The 18,626-nt window shown below is 43.5% G+C and overlaps 1 protein-coding gene across 1 annotated transcript in view; it reads left to right on the top strand.

The window, feature by feature from the left end:
- Window positions 1-18,626, top strand: part of NUP188 (nucleoporin 188) — a 25,240-nt gene extending 6,614 nt beyond the window's left edge. Inside the window, exons 12-44 of the mRNA XM_053996253.1 lie at window positions 662-751; window positions 1,397-1,462; window positions 2,003-2,122; window positions 2,562-2,688; window positions 2,811-2,966; window positions 3,321-3,447; window positions 4,065-4,152; window positions 4,232-4,308; window positions 4,461-4,575; window positions 4,922-5,042; window positions 5,259-5,325; window positions 5,736-5,864; window positions 6,017-6,150; window positions 6,545-6,651; window positions 7,465-7,671; window positions 8,088-8,257; window positions 8,547-8,616; window positions 9,222-9,289; window positions 9,888-10,083; window positions 10,583-10,660; window positions 10,991-11,076; window positions 11,579-11,724; window positions 12,841-13,022; window positions 13,394-13,594; window positions 14,241-14,333; window positions 14,469-14,627; window positions 14,831-14,968; window positions 15,374-15,448; window positions 16,104-16,313; window positions 16,966-17,097; window positions 17,233-17,303; window positions 17,471-17,600; window positions 17,784-18,626. Of these exons, the coding sequence (XP_053852228.1) occupies window positions 662-751; window positions 1,397-1,462; window positions 2,003-2,122; window positions 2,562-2,688; window positions 2,811-2,966; window positions 3,321-3,447; window positions 4,065-4,152; window positions 4,232-4,308; window positions 4,461-4,575; window positions 4,922-5,042; window positions 5,259-5,325; window positions 5,736-5,864; window positions 6,017-6,150; window positions 6,545-6,651; window positions 7,465-7,671; window positions 8,088-8,257; window positions 8,547-8,616; window positions 9,222-9,289; window positions 9,888-10,083; window positions 10,583-10,660; window positions 10,991-11,076; window positions 11,579-11,724; window positions 12,841-13,022; window positions 13,394-13,594; window positions 14,241-14,333; window positions 14,469-14,627; window positions 14,831-14,968; window positions 15,374-15,448; window positions 16,104-16,313; window positions 16,966-17,097; window positions 17,233-17,303; window positions 17,471-17,600; window positions 17,784-17,954 (4,107 nt within the window). The 3' untranslated portion in view covers window positions 17,955-18,626. The remainder of the gene's footprint in view (window positions 1-661; window positions 752-1,396; window positions 1,463-2,002; window positions 2,123-2,561; window positions 2,689-2,810; window positions 2,967-3,320; window positions 3,448-4,064; window positions 4,153-4,231; window positions 4,309-4,460; window positions 4,576-4,921; window positions 5,043-5,258; window positions 5,326-5,735; window positions 5,865-6,016; window positions 6,151-6,544; window positions 6,652-7,464; window positions 7,672-8,087; window positions 8,258-8,546; window positions 8,617-9,221; window positions 9,290-9,887; window positions 10,084-10,582; window positions 10,661-10,990; window positions 11,077-11,578; window positions 11,725-12,840; window positions 13,023-13,393; window positions 13,595-14,240; window positions 14,334-14,468; window positions 14,628-14,830; window positions 14,969-15,373; window positions 15,449-16,103; window positions 16,314-16,965; window positions 17,098-17,232; window positions 17,304-17,470; window positions 17,601-17,783) is intronic.

Raw genomic sequence — 18,626 nt, 5'->3', positions numbered from 1 at the left:
AACTGCTCCTGATGTACAGATGGGAAGCAGATGATTGATTGAACCAATGTTCTTTTCAAACAGGCAGTAAAGCATGTTCTGTCATCTTAATCTTCTTTCAGTGAGGATCAGAAATCAAGTTGGAGCAAAACAGATTGTTATGTCCAGAGAATTAAGAAAAGCTGTGTAAAGCAAGGAACTACATCTCTCTTGAACAGAATAGACTCCAGTTAATCAAAGTTTTTGATTTGCCTCTATAAGTGTATTTGCCATTGTGGATCTTGAGTATTGGATGATTTAACTCTGTAGTTATTCCTCTCCACTATTCTCTGTATAAAGCTTCATTAGACAACATGGTGTATTAGGGTAAACTGCTTTGTAGACAGAAGCCAGTGAAAGCAAATCCTTTTGATTCCTAGAAATGTTGAGTGCTTCTTTTTTATTTTGATACGTGCAAGGCATTTCTAGTGATAGTGGTAATGGTAACACTTCCCCTTTCAGTGAAATATTTTGTGTTAATGTGGAGCTTAACTAACGACTTCTCTCTGTTTTGCTGCCCCTTTGCAGCAAGGATATCTAAAAAAGGCAGTTACTTGGTGTGTAAGACAGACTGAGTAGAGTTACAGTGTGTTTGTAATTCATAGTCTTTTCCATAACAGCCTTGTGTATTCTGTCTTTGCAGTGTACTGCCAGCACAGCTTGTATGTGTATTTATGGACTTCTTTCCTTTGTCCTGACGTCACTGGAATTACATACATTGGGCAATCAGCAGGTAAGCATCCAAGACCTGTTGCATTTGTTACATAATTTAAAATAACCTGTCATAACTGATGCTAATTGCCTATTAAATTGTAATCCTGCATTACAGACTGCAGATTTGAAAAGCTTTATGCAAAAGTGCATGATTTATGCAAATATCCTTTATACAAATTTGCTTTAAACAAATTTGAAAGCTTTATGTGGCTTAGGGAGACCCAAATGAGTGATTTGCTGGTTTTCCTACTGCATTTACACCATGCAAATCTGGTAAACACCTCTACAGACTGTCAGATTAGTAATGAAAGAGCACATCATGCATTTGAAGTCTTATGGATATGAAGCTAATTGTTGATGTGTTATTCCCAAAACAATGGAAATAATACAAACTTCATTTCTGAGTTGCACTGGACATTTTACAGCCCTCTACAGATATTGTGGACATGATTGTTGTGGCCAGTTCATTAATGATGAAGAGCATGGCTTTAGGTTGTGGTCTAGGGGTGGGTGTGTTTGGTATTTTTTGGCTCCCAAAAAGTAGTTACATCTTGGTGGGTAAACATGGAAACTTAAATTTGAAAGATATGGCAGAACCTGGTTGGAACAAAATCCTTCTGTGTAAAGTAGCTTTGATTTTTTTCCATCCTATCTTCCTTTGTAGGATATAATTGATGCTGCATGTGAAGTTCTGGCAGCTTCCAGCATTCCTCAGCTCTTTTGGAAGACGGTGAGTGTGTTTGCAACTTGTTGGACCTACCTTGTTTATAACTATGACCTGATAAAAGATTCCCTTTTAGGAAAGGAACAGCCTGGTTGTATTTAGTGAGTTGGTTTCTAGAGGGCCTGAAGAGCAAATGTTCATTTGCATCTATCTTTGATTTACTTTTGCCCTTTCCTGCTTTTTAGGTACAGCCTTGGCTTTACACTTGAAAAGGATACTGGAACGAGTTTTAATATAGGTGATAGTTGATAGCAGGGCTGGGGCTGCAAGGATTGAACTAACTGCTGGCAAAAGCATTGTGCTTATTTTTTGTTGTCACAGAATTAGGATGATATGTAATGCCTTACAGTCTTACTTCTTGCCTTATATTTGCAGGCTGCCTCATGCTTTAGTCTGTGCAAGTGTGATCTCCGGTCACTGGAGTGATACTTTTGTGCATGATTAATGTTAAATGTACAGCTTAAAATAGAACTGTAACCTTATGCTGAGACCCTTTTAGCTTTTCTTTTTAGTAATAAGACATTTGTTTTCTGTTTCCACCACCAGGAACCTACTGCAGGTCTGGGTATTATCCTAGACAGTGTTTGTGGAATGTTCCCCCATCTTCTCACTCCTCTCCTTCAGCTGCTCCAAGCCCTTGTGTCTGATAAATCGACTGCAAAAAAGGTACAAGATCTCTCTTGGTGTTTTGGAGATGATTTATTTTGAGTCAGGGATGACATGTTCTGTGATTCTTTCTTTCCATTACATGTGCTTATCTCAATTGCAGTCTTAGATAACAGACATAAGCCTTTGTCTAAGAACAGTGGACACGGCTCCTTCAGAGTTGTGTGCTGTTGCAGGATGCTGTTTTCTGGCTTTTAGAAAAATTTTAATCTTTAATGGTTGAAGATTAAGATGCTAATTTTCAGGTGGTCCTTACCTGATTCATTAGATGAGACTTGTCTGAACATGAGGGCTGTGTAATAATGTTTTGGTAGGGTTGATGGTAGAAGGATATTGTACACCTCAAGTAAACTTGCCTGTTACTGGAAATGACCTGGTTGATAAATTTTTAAGAAGCTCTGGCTCTTTGGCTGTGTTGTTGAAGCTCTCTCTGATGCAGGTATACAGTTTCCTGGATAAAATGTCCTTCTATATTGAGCTGTACAAGCACAAACCTCCAGATGTGATCTCCCATGAGGACGGCACACTGTGGCGAAGACAGGCTCCAAAGCTCCTCTATCCTCTTGGTAAGGAAACTGCACTTCACCTTTTCTTACTGAAATGCTTTGGGGAATTTAGCTTTTTCTTTACCTGGCTTCTAATTTGTGGGTAAATCTGTGACTTTGTTTTACTTGCTTCTTCAATCAAGGACTAGGTCAAACAAATCTACGGATACCTCAGGGAACAGTGGGCCAAGTGATGCTGGATGATCGGGCTTATTTGGTACGGTGGGAGTATTCCTACAGCAGCTGGACTCTGTTCACCTGTGAGATTGAGATGCTGCTCCATGTTGTGTCAACAGCAGGTGAGACAGGCTGGGAGTGTAAAAAAGAATAAATAATTATTAATTTGTGTCAGTTTGAGGTTAGTAGTAGGACTGAACAGCTCTGAGTGCATTTGGAAGAGCATGGAATACTTATTCAGAAATCTGATGATGATTATTCTGTAAAAATCACTGCAAAAGGCTAAGAGCATGTAGTGTAATGAGATACACTATAGATGAGGGAAAAGCTGAGATAGATAAACAAATGGTTTTTGATATGGGAGATGGATGGTTTTGAATCATGCAGATATATGGTAAGATAAATGTGCATTGTTCCAGGCTTGATTACTGCTGAAGTAAAATTTTCTATTTTAATGTTTGGTTTTCTTTACCCAGACGTGATTCAGCATTGCCAGAGGGTCAAGCCCATAATTGATCTGGTTCATAAAGTCATCAGCACTGATGTGTCAATAGCAGATTGTCTTCTGCCAATCACATCACGAATCTACATGCTCCTGCAGAGGTGAGCCACTGACAGCAGAGGTACCTAAGCAGATAGAGTGACCCAAAGGATAACTGATTACTTATTTTGCCAAGAGCTTTACAGGATGTGTGTCAGTGCTTGAATTCCCCAAGACTGGCGTTCAGCTCTCAAAACTGTTCCTGGTTACACATAGATTAATGTTTTAATACAGCAGAAATGGCCCCTCTTCTACTTCTTTCCTGAAAAGTGTGCAATTTTATCCCTTTAAAGGTAATTTTGATTAGTACCTGTATTTACATGAAACAGGGATAAAACATAGCATTAAAGCAGTAGCTCATGGGTTTCAAAACAGTTATAATTATTAACTCCTCCCAGAGTTAACTGCCTGGGAATTGATGTTCAGCTGTATAATTATTGTTTGCTGTAGCAACCTGCTGTCTTGCCAGCCTTGTTCTGGCAGTAAATTGATCTGACTCAGGTGTGAGGGGGAGGTGGCAAGTCTAGACTGAAAGTGCTGACTCTGGTGTCTGTATTTATCTGCTTAAATTTTATATATGCGTACTTCAGTGAGAGGGAAAGAAGCTTTTTGATTCAAAAACCAGACTAGACTACAGGTGGCAGTGCTTTTTTTCATGCATGCTGTTTCTCTTTTATAGGCTAACAACTGTAATCTCTCCCCCTGTGGATGTTATTGCTTCTTGTGTCAATTGCTTGACAGTCCTGGCTGCTCGGATGCCAGCCAAGGTGAGGAAAGGACCTGCTGGTGAGAGCTAGTACATTTATATGTGAATCAGAAGGAGTATCTGTACCTCTTCTCTTGCAGGTTTGGACAGACCTTCACCACACGGGGTTCTTGCCATTTGTTGCCAATCCACTGTCCAGTATGAATCACATGATTAGGTATCCGTGTTCCCCACCCCATTTATTTTGCCTAATCAATTCATAACATACAATAAGAACTTCTTGCCAGTGTGCAATCTCTGCACCTGACATCTCTCACTCATGTCAGAATCCTGCTATTCATGTGATGACCTCTCTTGCTCATTTCACAGTGCAGAGGGAATGAATGCTGGGGGCTATGGAAACCTCTTGATGAGCATGGAACAGCCCCAAGGCGAGTACAGTGTTACCATCTCCTTCCTGAACCTGGTAACAACTCTTGTCCGGGTGAGTGCTTCTGGAGTGCTCTGGTGTGACACCAGCTCTGAGCTGTTATGATTGAGAAGTGAAAGTGATCTCAGCCATGTCTGAGATCAGTCTCTTTGCAGCAGGGCTCTCTAAGTAATCTTTGCTTGACTTTTCCTTTTGCAATGTTGTTTGTGCTTTCTTTGATCTGATTCTTACAAAAAAACATTTTGACTCATCTCAGATGACTACAAAAGACTAGAAATTGCTTGTAAATCTATGTTCCGTGTTCCATGGTTTTCTCACACTTCAAAGACAATAAGAAATATCTTCCTCCAAAAGTTCTCTTGTTCCCCTCCTGGTTAAATAACATTTCTTTTTCTCCTAGGGACAACTTGGTAGCACCCAGAGCCAAGGCCTGGTGCCCTGCATCGTGTTTGTTCTGAAGGAAATGTTACCAAATTACCACAAATGGAGATACAACTCTCACGGAGTGAGAGAGAAAATTGGTAAGGATGTTAAAAGGGGGGGTATGAGGGGAAGGGAATACAAGGGATCACCTACCTTCTTTTCTCTAGCAGCCATTTGGGATTTGCATTGTGTATCTCCTGATTTGGGATTTGCATTGTGTATCATCCTTGTTAGATGCTGTGATTTGTTTGAAAACACTAGGAACGAGGCAAAAGTTTTCAAAAACTGAGTAGTCCATTTCATCTCTGTTTTAGGGTGCCTAATTCTGCAGCTGATCCATGCTATACTGAACTTATGCCCTGAAATGGATCCTCGCAGCAGGTAAGACAGGTGAGAGGTCTCACACCTGCACTAGCCTGGTTTACAGTGCAGGAATCACTGTCATTTTGTTTCAGTTTTTGAATTCAAATGACTAGGAGGGAGCTGGCATAGCTGTGTGGTGCTGGTTTCAGCTCTTTGCTGCATTACTGAGTACAGGAAGGGTAGCAAAAGATTAGGGACGGAGCAAATCACATTGGTTTCTAGAACTTCTGGTAAAAAAAAGAGTACATAGATTTCTTGGGACAGACTGCCATCCACTTTCCTATTTGGTGTGCTCTGGTGAAAGTAGAAGGGAGAGTAAAGGAAGGGGATGTAGAAATGAGGAGACTACTTTGTGGTAGTTTTCTAAGTGCAATGTGGCAAAACACCTCAAGTGCTCCTGGTGACACTGTCCTGTGTTTGTGTCACAGCAATGCCCCCAGCCTGCAGTCCTTGTGCATCTTCAGCCTGGCCAACACGGAGGCAGGGCAAGCTGTCATTAACATCATGGGAATTGGGGTGGACACCATTGACATGGTAATGGCCTCCCAGTCCGGCAGGTGAGCGGGGCGTGGCTGCTCGGGCAGCTTCTGTGTGCTGGCTCTGAGTGAAAATGTCTTGTAACTGATGGAGTTTCCTCTGTGAATGTTGTGCAGTTCATAAATGTTGGTTGTGAATGCAGTTCCTTACTTTGGTTTCTCTTTGGAAGCAGTGATGAGTCCCAAGGCCAAGGCCAGCTGCTGATCCAGACAGTTAAGCTGGCGTTCTCCGTTACCAACAACGTCATCCGGCTGAAGCCCCCGTCCAGCGTGGTGTCTCCCCTGGAGCAGGCACTCACTCAGCATGGTGGGTACTGCTCCCTGGAGTAGCCTGGGAGCTGTGCTTCTGGGTCATCTGCAAATGGCACTGTGTTTCTCATCACAAACACTACTCAAGGTTACAAAAAGTGGTCGCTACTGATGGGAGAATGCCTCTCCTCCCTCCTCTAAGGCATTCTTCCCCTCTGGGACAGCTTTTAATGGATTAATCAAACATGGGCTTATCGTTTGCTGCTTTGTAATGAGATTATTGTAATTACAGAATATATTAAATCAGCTGCTGTTAATGTCTCTGGCTGGACCCATACCATGTTCTTTTGGGAGACCAACTTAGTTTTCATCTTCTGCTGTGGAAATCATTATTTGGTAAATAGTTACATCTTGTTGTTTCTTCTCTTTGATTTTATTTGTGTTCTCTCCAGGTGCTCATGGGAACAACCTTATTGCTGTCTTGGCCAAATACATCTACCACAAGCATGACCCTGCACTTCCACGCCTGGCCATTCAGCTGCTCAAACGACTGGCTACAGTAAGATAAGACACACATCAGTGCTCCTTTGCTTCTCCCCTTGTGACTGATTCCACCATTGAAATTTTTTCAGATAATCTCCTCAGGCTTTTTTGTATCAGGGAGCTTAGTGCAAGTCACTTGAAGCAGGGTGGACTGACAGCTGTAAGTTAGGGTACATGAAAAAATCATCTAAATGATCCTTTAGTTTTTTGATGTGATCTGCTGTTTCAGAAGTCACTCAGCACTCACTGAGAGGCATCCCATGAGTGGGGTTTTTTCTGCAAAGTATTTGCACCTCCAGTTGTTTTCTTCCCAATTTTTGAGCAACTTTCTCTAGTCACACTCTTAAATACAATTCCTAGACCTTCCTACCTGGAATTGTACCATCTCACTGAGAAGAGTATCCTATTTAAGTTTTTATTGGGACCTTTCAACTTTTAGACTTCTGGACTTGGTAAAAGTAGACTTTAGACTTACAAAGCCTTCTACACTTACTCTTTTTGTCTGCTGTTAGAATATTTGTAGCTTTCTAAAAGCATATAAATCCAGATATTAGCTTATTTATTTCAAGAAATGTAATTCCGAAACTGTTTTTTCCTTTGTCTTTTCTATTTCTTTTGTAACCTTTGAGAAATAGGTGAGGATAGAGCAGAATTGCTCAAGAGGAAAGTTTGGATCACTTGTCACATTTCTTCGTGCTTAATGACAGTTTACTTTGATAGATTCAATATTAAGTATTTTTGAGTTTCAATACAATCACCTTTTATGTAGAATTAGGCATTCTGTACAGCATGTTTATTTTCCCCATGTGATGTTTGTTTCCATGGGCAGGTTGCTCCCATGTCTGTGTATGCCTGCCTGGGCAGTGATGCTGCTGCCATCCGCGACGCCTTCCTCACCCACCTGCAGAGCAAGATCGAGGACATGCGCATCAAGGTCATGATCCTGGAGTTCCTCACAGTTGCAGTGGAGACACAACCTGGGCTCATTGAGCTGTTCCTGAACTTGGAAGTGAAGGATGGCAGTGATGGGTCAAAGGTACAATAGCAGATACTTGCCTGAGGACTCATTAGCATTTTTTTTTTGCATATTATGGCACTGGATGCTAAAATCTGATAGTTCTTACTTGTAACCTGATGTCTTAATGTAGAGATAAATGCAGGTTGTGCTTGTGTTTAATGGATGTGGTGCTGTCCTAGTTTTGCTTTTTCCTGTAACCAAAGAGAAGCTTTCCCCAGTATTTCAAGGCAGATACTGAGTTAGCAACAGAACATCTTCTAAGACCAAGGGTGCCCGTGACCTGCTCTCTTCACTCTGTGTGTGTTCTTTAAGCAACCTTAAAACACTTGTTCATGACACTCTGGCATTGAGAAAGCTAAAAATTTGTGTACAATGGACAATATAATTCTCCAGCATTATAACCTCCTGTAACCTCTTGTCTCCTTTTGCTTTAGGAATTCAGCTTGGGGGAGTGGAGTTGCCTCCAAGTGGTGTTAGAGCTGATTGACTCCAAACAGCAGGAGAGGTACTGGTGCCCTCCCCTCCTGCACCGTGCTGCCATCGCCTTCCTGCACGCGCTGTGGCAGGACCGTCGTGACAGCGCCATGCTCGTGCTGAGGACAAAGTGAGTTGGTGTTCCTCGACAAGGCATTTTCCTTCCTCTTTTCCAAAACACTCTTTCTGTGGTTTATCAGACTTTTCAGGGACATTTACATCTTAGTCAGTGTGTGGTGAGGGTACGTAGTGTGTTGGCTTTGAGTGTGGAAGATGAGAAGCCCCAGTGTGTCAGAAGCAAATATATTTTTATTTCATTTACCAAAGCATATTTTCTACAAAGTTTGGGACACTCAGAATGCTGCTAAGCATGTGGCATGAGGCAGATAACTGATAATACTTTTGTTTATGTCTTTTAGGCCAAAGTTTTGGGAAAATTTAACTAATCCCCTCTTTGGGACCCTTCCTCCACCTTCTGAATCATCAGAGGTGAGTTACATCCAAATAAAATGAAGGGATTTATGTACTTCTCAGAAAAGGCTTCTAAGTGATCTGTGTGGCTGTTCCCTCTGCTTGCAGCTTCCTAAAAGGAGCTGTGACCAAGTAGGTTAAACAAATGCAGAAGATGAAGTGAATGCTGTCTGACTTTTCAGAGACTGGGCAGCTGTGAACTGTCTTTTGAAAATCTCTGCTATTTATTCACATATGAAATGAAAATAGTTGTGTGGCAGCTATGGTAACACTCACTGTACAAAGTGTGCTGTCTGAAGTATATCCATAATCTGGACTCAGGCTGACTGGTATGGAGGAATTTATTAGGTTCTTGTTCTTCCTTTCTGTGCGAGTTTTTTCTTTCATTCTGAAAGTTCTGTGCTCTCACTGAAGAGTTCAAACTCTGAGCACAGTATTCTGTCCCTATTGTCAGCAGTCTGTGGTCAAAATAGCATAAGTGTTGCTATTGTGGGAGAAATAAGTCTCCTGCAGAACTGGAGTATCAGCCATCCCAAGTGAATGGGTAGGGATAATTTCACTTACCCTGTAGAGCTCAGAGTTTGATTTTTTTTTCTTGGTGTTTTGGTTTTTTGTCTTCATAGCTCAGTGTCCTGGATACCTGTGCCTTAATAATGAAAATCATCTGCTTGGAGATCTACTATGTTGTCAAGTGAGTCTTTGGTAGTCTCTCCTTCATCCCTGTTCTTTTTAGTTATCTAAACTGTGTGTTAACTCTTGATACACCATATGGGCTTTGATGGGCAAAGCACATATAATCCTGTGAAAATCTGGAGGTGATTCATGAACACATGACAAACATTCGAGATTCTTGTAATCACTAATTGCAGAAAGATATTACAATTCTTCTGCAGCCTTTAGGTGAGAATGCATTGGTATTTTCCTTGTATCCTGAAATAAGAATATACAGTATTTATTAAAACTTAATTGTCAACTAAGCTGAGTAAACCTGTAGTGATGGAATCACATTTAGTTGTTTTCTCCTACCTGATTTGTTTTCCTGAAAGTAACATCTGTTGAAACGTCAGGATTAATTAAAATCTGTTGTAAAAAAATTATAGATTTTTATTCAGGGACCATGTTTTTCCTTCATATTTGATGCAAAAAGTGGGATTCCCTGCACAGGTCAAATATGTGGAATAACCTTCCCTTGCAAGCTGTGTCCTTGGCTTTCCTCCCTGAATCTCAGAAGAAGTATATTTTCTGACCCAAGAATAAATGAAGATAACTTCTCCTCTTGATTTGGTCAGGGGCTCACTGGATCAGTCCCTGAAAGACACGCTGAAGAATTTCTCCACCAAAAAGCGCTTTGCCTACTGGTCAGAGTACGTGAAATCCCTGGCACAGCACGTGGCAGAGACCGAGGGCAGCAGCTGTGCCTCTGTCACCGAGTATCAAATGCTCATCTCAGCCTGGCGGATGCTGCTCATCATCTCCACAAGCCATGTAAGGGCTGCCTCTTACCCTGCAGGAGAGGCTGAAATGAACATTTTAAATAATACAATGTCAGCAGCTTCCTAAGGCCTGCTAAGCAGAATTCACTGTTTTTTTCTTTCAGTTTTGTTGTGTGTGTGAACACAGTATGGGTTGGCATGAGCAGGGTGCAGGCATGAGCAGGGTTGTGTTTTGCTGTTTGATCAAAATGAGCATATTGTCCTCTCAGCAGAGGACAGAGGTAGTAAATAATTTTTAGAAGGTTTCTAAGTCCTGACAAAAGCTGCAAAGCCTTTCCTGTGTTGAGTGACATAGGGATGCACCATTAAGCAATTAGTCATTGCCAGCTTCTTTTCAATGGTAATGTAGGACTAAAGTGATTTCTGTAAAACTCAGCAGCTATAATATTGATGGATTCTTAAAGTAACAAATTAAAACAGTAAACTGATTTTAGCCTGCTTAGAAGATTCACCTTTTGTTGTGCTGATTGATCTTTATCTTGTTGATTTAGGCTGATATCATGCATCTGACTGATTCTGCAGTTCATCAGGAGTTGTTTCTGGATGTGCTAAATGGCACCAGGGTTTTGGTAGGTGTTGCTTTCTATCAGTTCTTTCATTTCCTAATTATTATCTTCTTTGCACTATTTCTGCAGATGCTTGTAATCATAGGGGGTTTTAGATCCTGTGAAAAAGAGCTGAAGCAGTCTCTCTCTCCACTGATGAGCTGCTTAAATCTTTATTTTGTATGTGTCATTCTTGTCATCACTAAATGACCCTGCGAGCGTCCTGGCTCTGGTCCCCTCAGTTCTGCTGAAGAACAAACCTGGTCATTTGGTGGTGGTGCTTGGGCTGAGCATTTCTGAAGTGTTTCTACCTGTGACTGTTCCAGCTGTAACTCTTACAGTATTTCTCCTTAGCTCCAGGTTCCCATGTCAGTGCCCTGTCTGCAGCTGGGCTCTATGCTGTGTACCCTTCTTCTGATCCTGCTCAAGCAGTGGAAAAGGTAGGTATTTTGTTTGGATAATTGTTAGTCACTGCTAGAAATAAAAACTTGGGAGGTCATGTTTGAATAAAAGTTTGGGAGATTATGTTGGAGTGTTTTGCTCTAGTGAGAATCCCTTACTGATCTGGGGAAAAAATTGAAGCCTTATCATTGAATTCTCTTTTGGAATGTCAAATGTCTCTTGGTTGTTGCTGAAATTGTGAGAAATCTCTAGTAGCAATACAGTTAATTTGGTTTCCTGCTTGCTGGTGAAAAGTAGCAAAAGAGCTTTTGTGATGTTAGTCCTGCTTTCTCACTCTGATTCTCACAATGAAGGGAAAATGCATTCTCTCATTCTGTGGAATGTCTTTAGTGAGATCCAGGTGGTGACTTAAACTTTACTTTGAAGAACTGCTTTTATTTTTAGGGATCATATAGCTTATGATCCGCACAGCTCATTCAAGTCAGTATATTTATTGAGGGATCCTGTCTAATCTGAAGAGCTCTCCCTTTTTGTTGTCAGCGAGTTGAGTTCTGTGGATAAAATCATAAACTCCTTGACGCAGATTCTGGAGGGAGTACTACAGGCAGATCAGCAGATGATGGAGAAAACCAAAGCCAAAGTGTTCTCAGCTCTTATCACTGTTCTGCAAATGAAGGAGATGAAAGGTGAGGTGGTGCATGTGCAGGTTGTCGAGGTGCCAGGGCTGAACAAGCCTTACACCCAGCATGTGTAAGATAAACACATGGTGCTGGTAGTAGTGCAGGGTGCTGGATGTAGTCACCAGCCTGTGGGACTTGTCTCCTTTTTTCTTCCTTTCTTTAGCTAGTTTTGGAAAGAGGTGAGGTTTATCATTCGTTCACTCTATGTCCATGTCTTGCCTTGTCTTTCCCTGACAATAACCTCTGCTTGATCAGTTTAGTTCCTGTGTGTTTTTGGAAACAGCTCAGTGGATGTGTAAGTCAGGCTCTCTCAGGATGACTGTAGAGCTTAGATTCTGACATGGATTTCTAGTTAGAGATAACAAAAGACTCAAATACAAGAAAGGGTACATTTTGTTACAAGCCACAGAAACCAGTCTGGTCATTACTCCTGTCCTTTGTGGGGCATCTGGCATTGCAGTGGCACTTGAAGACCCTCAGTGCAATCTGGGCAATATTTCTCTGTGCAACACATACAAAGGCAACTGTGATTAAAAGTGTGTCAGGTTACTTGTCTGTGTTCCTTGTCCCACTGCTTTGGCTCTGCAAACCTGTTCATTTTGAAAAATAAGTAGAAAGTGGAGGGTTGGTTGTTTAAAGAAAACAATTTTAATTGTTTTCTTTGCTGTTGAATTTGAGGTTTCTAGTCATGCTGGTAAAAGGTGGGACAATTTTATAATGGTTTTGATAATAATGTAGTATTTATATGGATTCACAGATCATGGACTGCACCCAATCTGCATAGGCTGATACCAGCAGTCTGGAGCAGTGGGTGGGAATTGCTGTGGTAGAATAATCTGTCCATAGTAGTGCTTGATTTGTGTTTTGACGTGTCGTGAGCTTATATGACTTTGTATGACAAAAACTACATGGTTTTGTTATTGAGATGAATGCAATCCCTTAATATATCCTAGACATAAATATCTAACTTAGTCACAGTTCCTCACATTGTTTTGTAGGTTTTGAAATGAGAACAGAATGAATGCTAATTCCAAGCAATGTGGCTCAGTGATGTTACCAGTTAGACTGGAAAGCTGAGTACAAGGACTGTGTGTTAACTGGTGTCTGTTGTGTGTGTCACAGTGAATGACATCCCCCAGTACCCCCAGCTGGTGCTGAGTGTGTGTGAGACACTCCAGGATGAGGTCATTGCTCTTCTGGACCAGACTCGGCACAGCCTGACCTTGGGAGATGCTGCAGATGACAAGGACAGCATGGAGACTGACGATGCCTCCCGAGTAAAGCACAAGGACCAGCGAGACGGGGTAAAGGACCTCTTCTTCTGCTCTGCAGTCTTGTCTCCTCTCTCTAGACAAAAGTTTCATGATGCTTGGAACAACTTACCCTTGTACCCTGCTGCCTTCAAAGGAAGTTTCAGCAGTTTTTATTTCAGAATTACTCGATGTTTTCTTGGCTCACATCAGTCTGGGAAGTTGGCTGTTGCTGCCTCTTCTTCAGATGTGTCCTAAAAAACATTTTCATGAGTGCTAATACAGCCAAGACATGTACAGAGTATAATGTAAGGGATACCAGGAGCCTTCATTTGTGATTCTAAGAATGTTTGAACTTTACGTTGTGCTTTTGAGATTTTCCTTGGTACAGCCCTGTACCTACCTGTCTTTCCTTGTCACTGCAGGTGTGTGTTCTGGGTCTGCACCTGGCTAAGGAGCTCTGTGAAGTGGATGAAGATGGAGACTATTGGCTGCAGATTACTAGGAAAGTCCCTGTGCTTCCTACCATCTTTGCTGCACTGGAGATCAGCCTGAGAGTTAAACAAAACCTTCACTTCACAGAGGCCTCGTTACACTTGCTGCTCACCTTAGCAAGGACTCAGCAGGTGAGAGATGCAGAGAAGTGAGAGTGCATAGCTGTACACTTTAAATAAGAGAAGTCTGTCTCATTTTTTATCTCATTATCCTGTCTGTGATGCAGCTGAATGATGAGCTGTAGATAAAGGGGTATTTTTTGGAGGATGGCAAGCAGCAAGTCCTGTATGTACACCTGCTTAGTGTGCCTTGTTCTCCACAGTGGGATGCCTGGGAAAAGCTGAGCCAGCCAGCCAGACCTGTCATTTAGAGCAGGCACTTTCACTGAATGGATCCTGCAATGCAAATGCCCCCTATGCCCCCTCGTTAAACCAGCATTGAGTGTCGGAACCTGCTTCTTCATTAGTTTTAATCAAGTGTTATTTATTTTAAATTCAACTTGAGTGGGGTTTTGGGTGAAAACAAGGTTGTTCCAAACCCCTTTGCAAAGATTTTGTACATACCAGAGCAGGTGATAAATGAAACTTTGAGTACAGTTACACAGGCTTGATTTTGCTTTTCTTGATGTTGAAGTTTTAACAACACAGAGGTGTACGTAGATGAAAGTTCTTTAAAAGGGTGGTGACAGTGCAAAGGACAGAAATATCTACTGCAACACAAGTCTCTTCAGTCTCAGAGAACAGAGGCACAGATCCCAACAGCAGTCTCTTCTTGCAGGGAGCAGCAGCAATGGCTGGAGCTGGTGTCACCCAGAGTGTCTGCCTGCCCCTCCTGAGCGTGTACCAGCTCAGCACAAATGGAGCCATTCAGGTGGGTGCTGCTTCCTTCATTCCAGCTGGGAATGCACCCAGAGAGCTTCCCATGCCCTTGCAGGCTGTGGCTGGAGACTGCCAGAACGGTGTGGAGGGAAAAGAAGTCACTTATTTTTGTATGTGATTTGTTCAGACATCTGCTTCATCCCGGAAGTCCCTGGATGCCCCCTCCTGGCCCGGGGTCTATCGCCTCTCCATGTCCCTGATGGAACGTCTTCTCAAAACACTGAGATACAACTTCCTGACAGAAGCACTGGACTTCGTGGGTGTCCATCAAGAGAGGATCCTTCAGGTGTGCCACAAACTGCCTCTATGCTTCACTTGGCTCCTCTGTTCCAACAGCAGTGGAAATGGGTCAGAAAGGGCAGATGCATTGAAAAGTCACTGCTGCCTTGGGAAGGGTTGCAGTGGAAATAGCTGTGAGAGGAGGATGGGATGTTACCCCATCTGTCCCTTACCTGTCATGGCCCTGATTCACTTTTCTCTCCTTCCCAGTGCCTGAATGCAGTACGGACCGTGCAGAGCTTGGCCTGTCTGGAAGAGGCTGATCACACTGTTGGCTTCATTCTTCAGCTCTCAAATTTCACAAAGGAGTGGCATTTCCACCTGCCACAGCTTATGGGGGACATGCAGGTAGGAGTCAGGGTATTGCTGTGGAAAATGCATTGCCTTGGAGTGCAGGGATTTAGTTGTCTTAAGAGAAAATGACACTATATCACTTTTTTATTACTAGTCCTTTAATGGGAATTAGAGCTGAGGTTATTTAACTGCCCATTCTGTCAGTACCTTGTCTCAAGTAAGGAAATATAACTTGGGAGAGAGAGAAGTGGTAGCTTGGTAAAGTCAATTGGGTAATTCAGTGGCTTACTTTCAGTTCTTAGTGCCAGGTGATTTCAAAAAAATACTGGGAAATTAGGAGACTGCCTGGATCTTTTATGATCACAGTGCTATGTTTGGATTTTCTAGCTTCCAGCAGTGGCAGTGAACAGACAGGGTTTCAGCTTTTATGAGATTTCTCCCTGACTTTATTTCTTTCAGGTGAATCTGTGTTACCTGTGCCAGGCCTGTACCTCCCTCCTGCACAGCCGTAAAATGCTCCAGCACTACCTGCAGGTGAGGATCCTACACCAAACTTTAAATGTTGCATGATCATGCATTATTCATTATCAAGGGTCTTGGATATTGAATGGATTATTGATAATCCTCGTGGTGATTATTGACAGCCATCAACAGTTAGGATTTGTATTTCTTCACAGAAAAAAAAAAACTGCTGAGAGTCTGGACTCTGAAAACCTTTGGACTGTATAAAGCCAGTCCTAGATATCCAGCAGTCTGTGCTGAATGGCCTGTTGTTATAAGGAGGCTGCATTGCTGTAGGACTCTGGAGTGCCACTATTAATTAAGCCACTGGTGTCCTTAATTTGACTTAATTTGTTAAAGGAAGATGGTTCTTGTTCTTGGGACATCTTCAGATGCACAAGGTGGAGATGATGCATTGCTGCTGCAGTGTTCCTTCAGCATGGCTCAGGCTTGGTGTGTTGATCCTTCTTTTTCCTGAGTGTGGAATCCAAACAGCCTCTGCAGCTGCCTCCCTGCAATGCAGTGTCTCCCCAGCCCACACCAACTGTAGATTCTCAGCAAGTGACAGACTTTGGGTGCCTTCTTTCCTCATTCTCTTTGTTCACAGCGTATTTTTTTCTTTAAACATTTGTCTTAGTGCAAAACAATCCCATCTGTATTCAAGACCTTCTCTTTGCTTTCTCCACAGACAAAAAACGGCGATTCCCTTCCATCGAGCGTGACTCCCCGAGTGCAGCGTAATCCTCAGGCCTCCTCCAAACACCCCAGCCCCGAGTCAGAGGCAGCAGAGCAGAAGGCCCTGCTCACAGTGCAGTACAGCCTCCTCAAAATCCTCAGCAAGTCTCTCGCTGCCCTGCGCCATTTCACCCCTGATGTCTGCCAGATCCTCCTTGACCAGGTGGGTGCTCCAAAGGGGGGAGTTTCCAGCATTTCCAGGGATATTCTGGATGTGTGTGTCCTTGATACAGTGACCCCACTGTATACCTGTCTGCTGCTCTGCACAGAGCAGGAAGGCAGGAGACAAGGAATTTGCCTTGGGAATCAGGCACTGCACAGTGTGAAGGGAAGACTTGGCTGAGCTTTTGTGTGATCTACACACGGCTGTGTATGTGTGACCTTACTGGAGCAGACAATAACCCAGTTGGTTTGTACGTTCAGTATTCTACAGGAAAAATCCTCTTGTCATCCTCCCATGGTGATGTGACCCAATGCCTGGTCTCCAGGTTCAAAAAAGGAAGGTTTAATCCTTTATTCTGGCAGTGTCCTGCTGCTAACTGTTGGGTAGGGAACATTCTTCTCTGCCTCTGGGAGCAGCCAGTACTTTGGTGTGCCAGTGATGGCAGCTGTGAGAGGAGAGCAATGGAGTCTGATTGTGCAGTGCTGTGCAGGACACTTTACTGCTCCAGCTGCACACCTGAGACTTGAGAAATTATCACAGTGCTTCTGTTTCTCCATATAAAAGGTGTGATAAGGGACTGGGTATTCCTGTTCCTATGGCAACACCATACTCATGGCCTCCCGGGCTCACTTCTCTTTCTGTTCCTCCATAGTCACTGGACCTTGCTGAGTACAACGTGCTCTTTGTCTTGAGTTTCACCACACCAGCCTTTGATTCGGATGTTGCACCTTCCTTTGGGACCCTCCTTGCCACAGTCAACGTGGCCCTGAACATGCTGGGAGAGGTACTGACCCTTTCTGTGTCCGGGAGCACGGCAGTTGCAGTGATCCCAGAGCGCTCATTCAGCTGAGGCTCTGAAGAGCATGAGTAGTTCTTTCCTATCTCCTGTCTCTAATGCCTGTCTTTTTTTCCCTTGAAGATGGATAAGAAGAAAGAACCTTTCCCTCAGGCTGCAGGGCTGAATATGCAAGAGGGAACCAAAACCCTCAAGTAAGTTTCTAGTTGCTTGATGTAGTTACAGCCAAGTAGCAGTCCGAGCTCCTCAGATCAGAACTGGAGTTTAGAGGCATTTGTGTATCTTCCTACATCTGTTTTAACTATTTGACCTGGAAATCAGCGTGCTGACCTTTGTGGCTCCTTTGTGTTTCTTTGCCCAGGTCTCTGCTCATGTTTACAATGGAGAACTGTTTCTACCTGCTCATCTCCCAGGCTGTTCGGTACCTGCGGGACCCGGCCGTGCACCCCCGGGACAAGCAGCGGATGAAGCAGGAGCTCAGCTCGGAGCTGGTGAGCACCTTGTGCTGTCCTCTCACTGTTCAGCGTGTCTTGTCTGTGGCTGCCCATTTCCCAGCATGACTGAACAGCCTTGGGCTGCTCATACTGGCACGTTCCTGTGCCACAGCACCCGGCTGGGAGAGGGAGAGGGGGTGTGATGGAACAAAGTTGACTTGTTACACTCTTGAATTTCAGAGTACACTGCTCTCCAGCCTGTCCCGTTACTTCCGCCGGGGTGGTCCCTCTTCACCTGCCAGCGGGGTCCTTCCCTCTCCCCAAGGAAAGTCTGCCTCCAAGCTGGGTCCAGAGGGGCAGGAGCCCTTGTTTCAGCTGGTGCAGGCCTTTGTCCGGCACGTGCAGAGATAGATCCTGTCCTGGCCCTGCCTCCCTTGTCAGGACTTGCAGCGGAACAATTCACATCCACCACAGAAGGCATCACCTTTGGCAGAGCTGTAATGAGGACTGGGAAGGGAGGGAGGCCAGGTGTGGGCAGTGGTGTCACCTGAGCAGCGAGATCCCATGGAACTCTTGCCACCCAGGAGCAGAGTGAATGTAAGGAGAGCCCAGCTGGCTCTCCATGAGCAGCCCACGTGCACAGTCTGCTCGCTCTGTCTGCCAGAGCATCCTGGCTGGGTACAAGCATTGAACAGTCAAAACCTTTATTTTTATAGCTTGTACCTCAGCTGGGGAAGCTGTGGCTGGGTGGAGAGAGGAGATGCTTTCTGCTGGGCATTAACTCTGCTCCTAACACAAGGTGCAATCTGCGTCTCCTGCGTGGAGTCCAGCTAAGGCACACCCAAGGGATCAGCCAGCAATTCAGAGACCATCTTTCTACTGCTATTTTTGTACTGAATGGTTCAAGGCACGATGGTGTATGTGTGCTCACGCCTTCCCTTCACCCTGCAGTCTGTGTGTTGTGTGTGTTTCTGAAGAGCAAGGCCTCATTTAAGGTTTTTACGTCAAAATTCCATTGCTCCAGTCTTGCAGTTTTTTGTAACTGTGCCCTATTTATACTGATATTAAAACCTTTATAAACAG

Source organism: Vidua macroura, chromosome 21, assembly GCF_024509145.1.
Source record: "Vidua macroura isolate BioBank_ID:100142 chromosome 21, ASM2450914v1, whole genome shotgun sequence".
Classification (NCBI taxonomy): Eukaryota; Metazoa; Chordata; class Aves; order Passeriformes; family Viduidae; genus Vidua; species Vidua macroura.
This window is presented reverse-complemented; position numbering and strand designations above follow the sequence as displayed.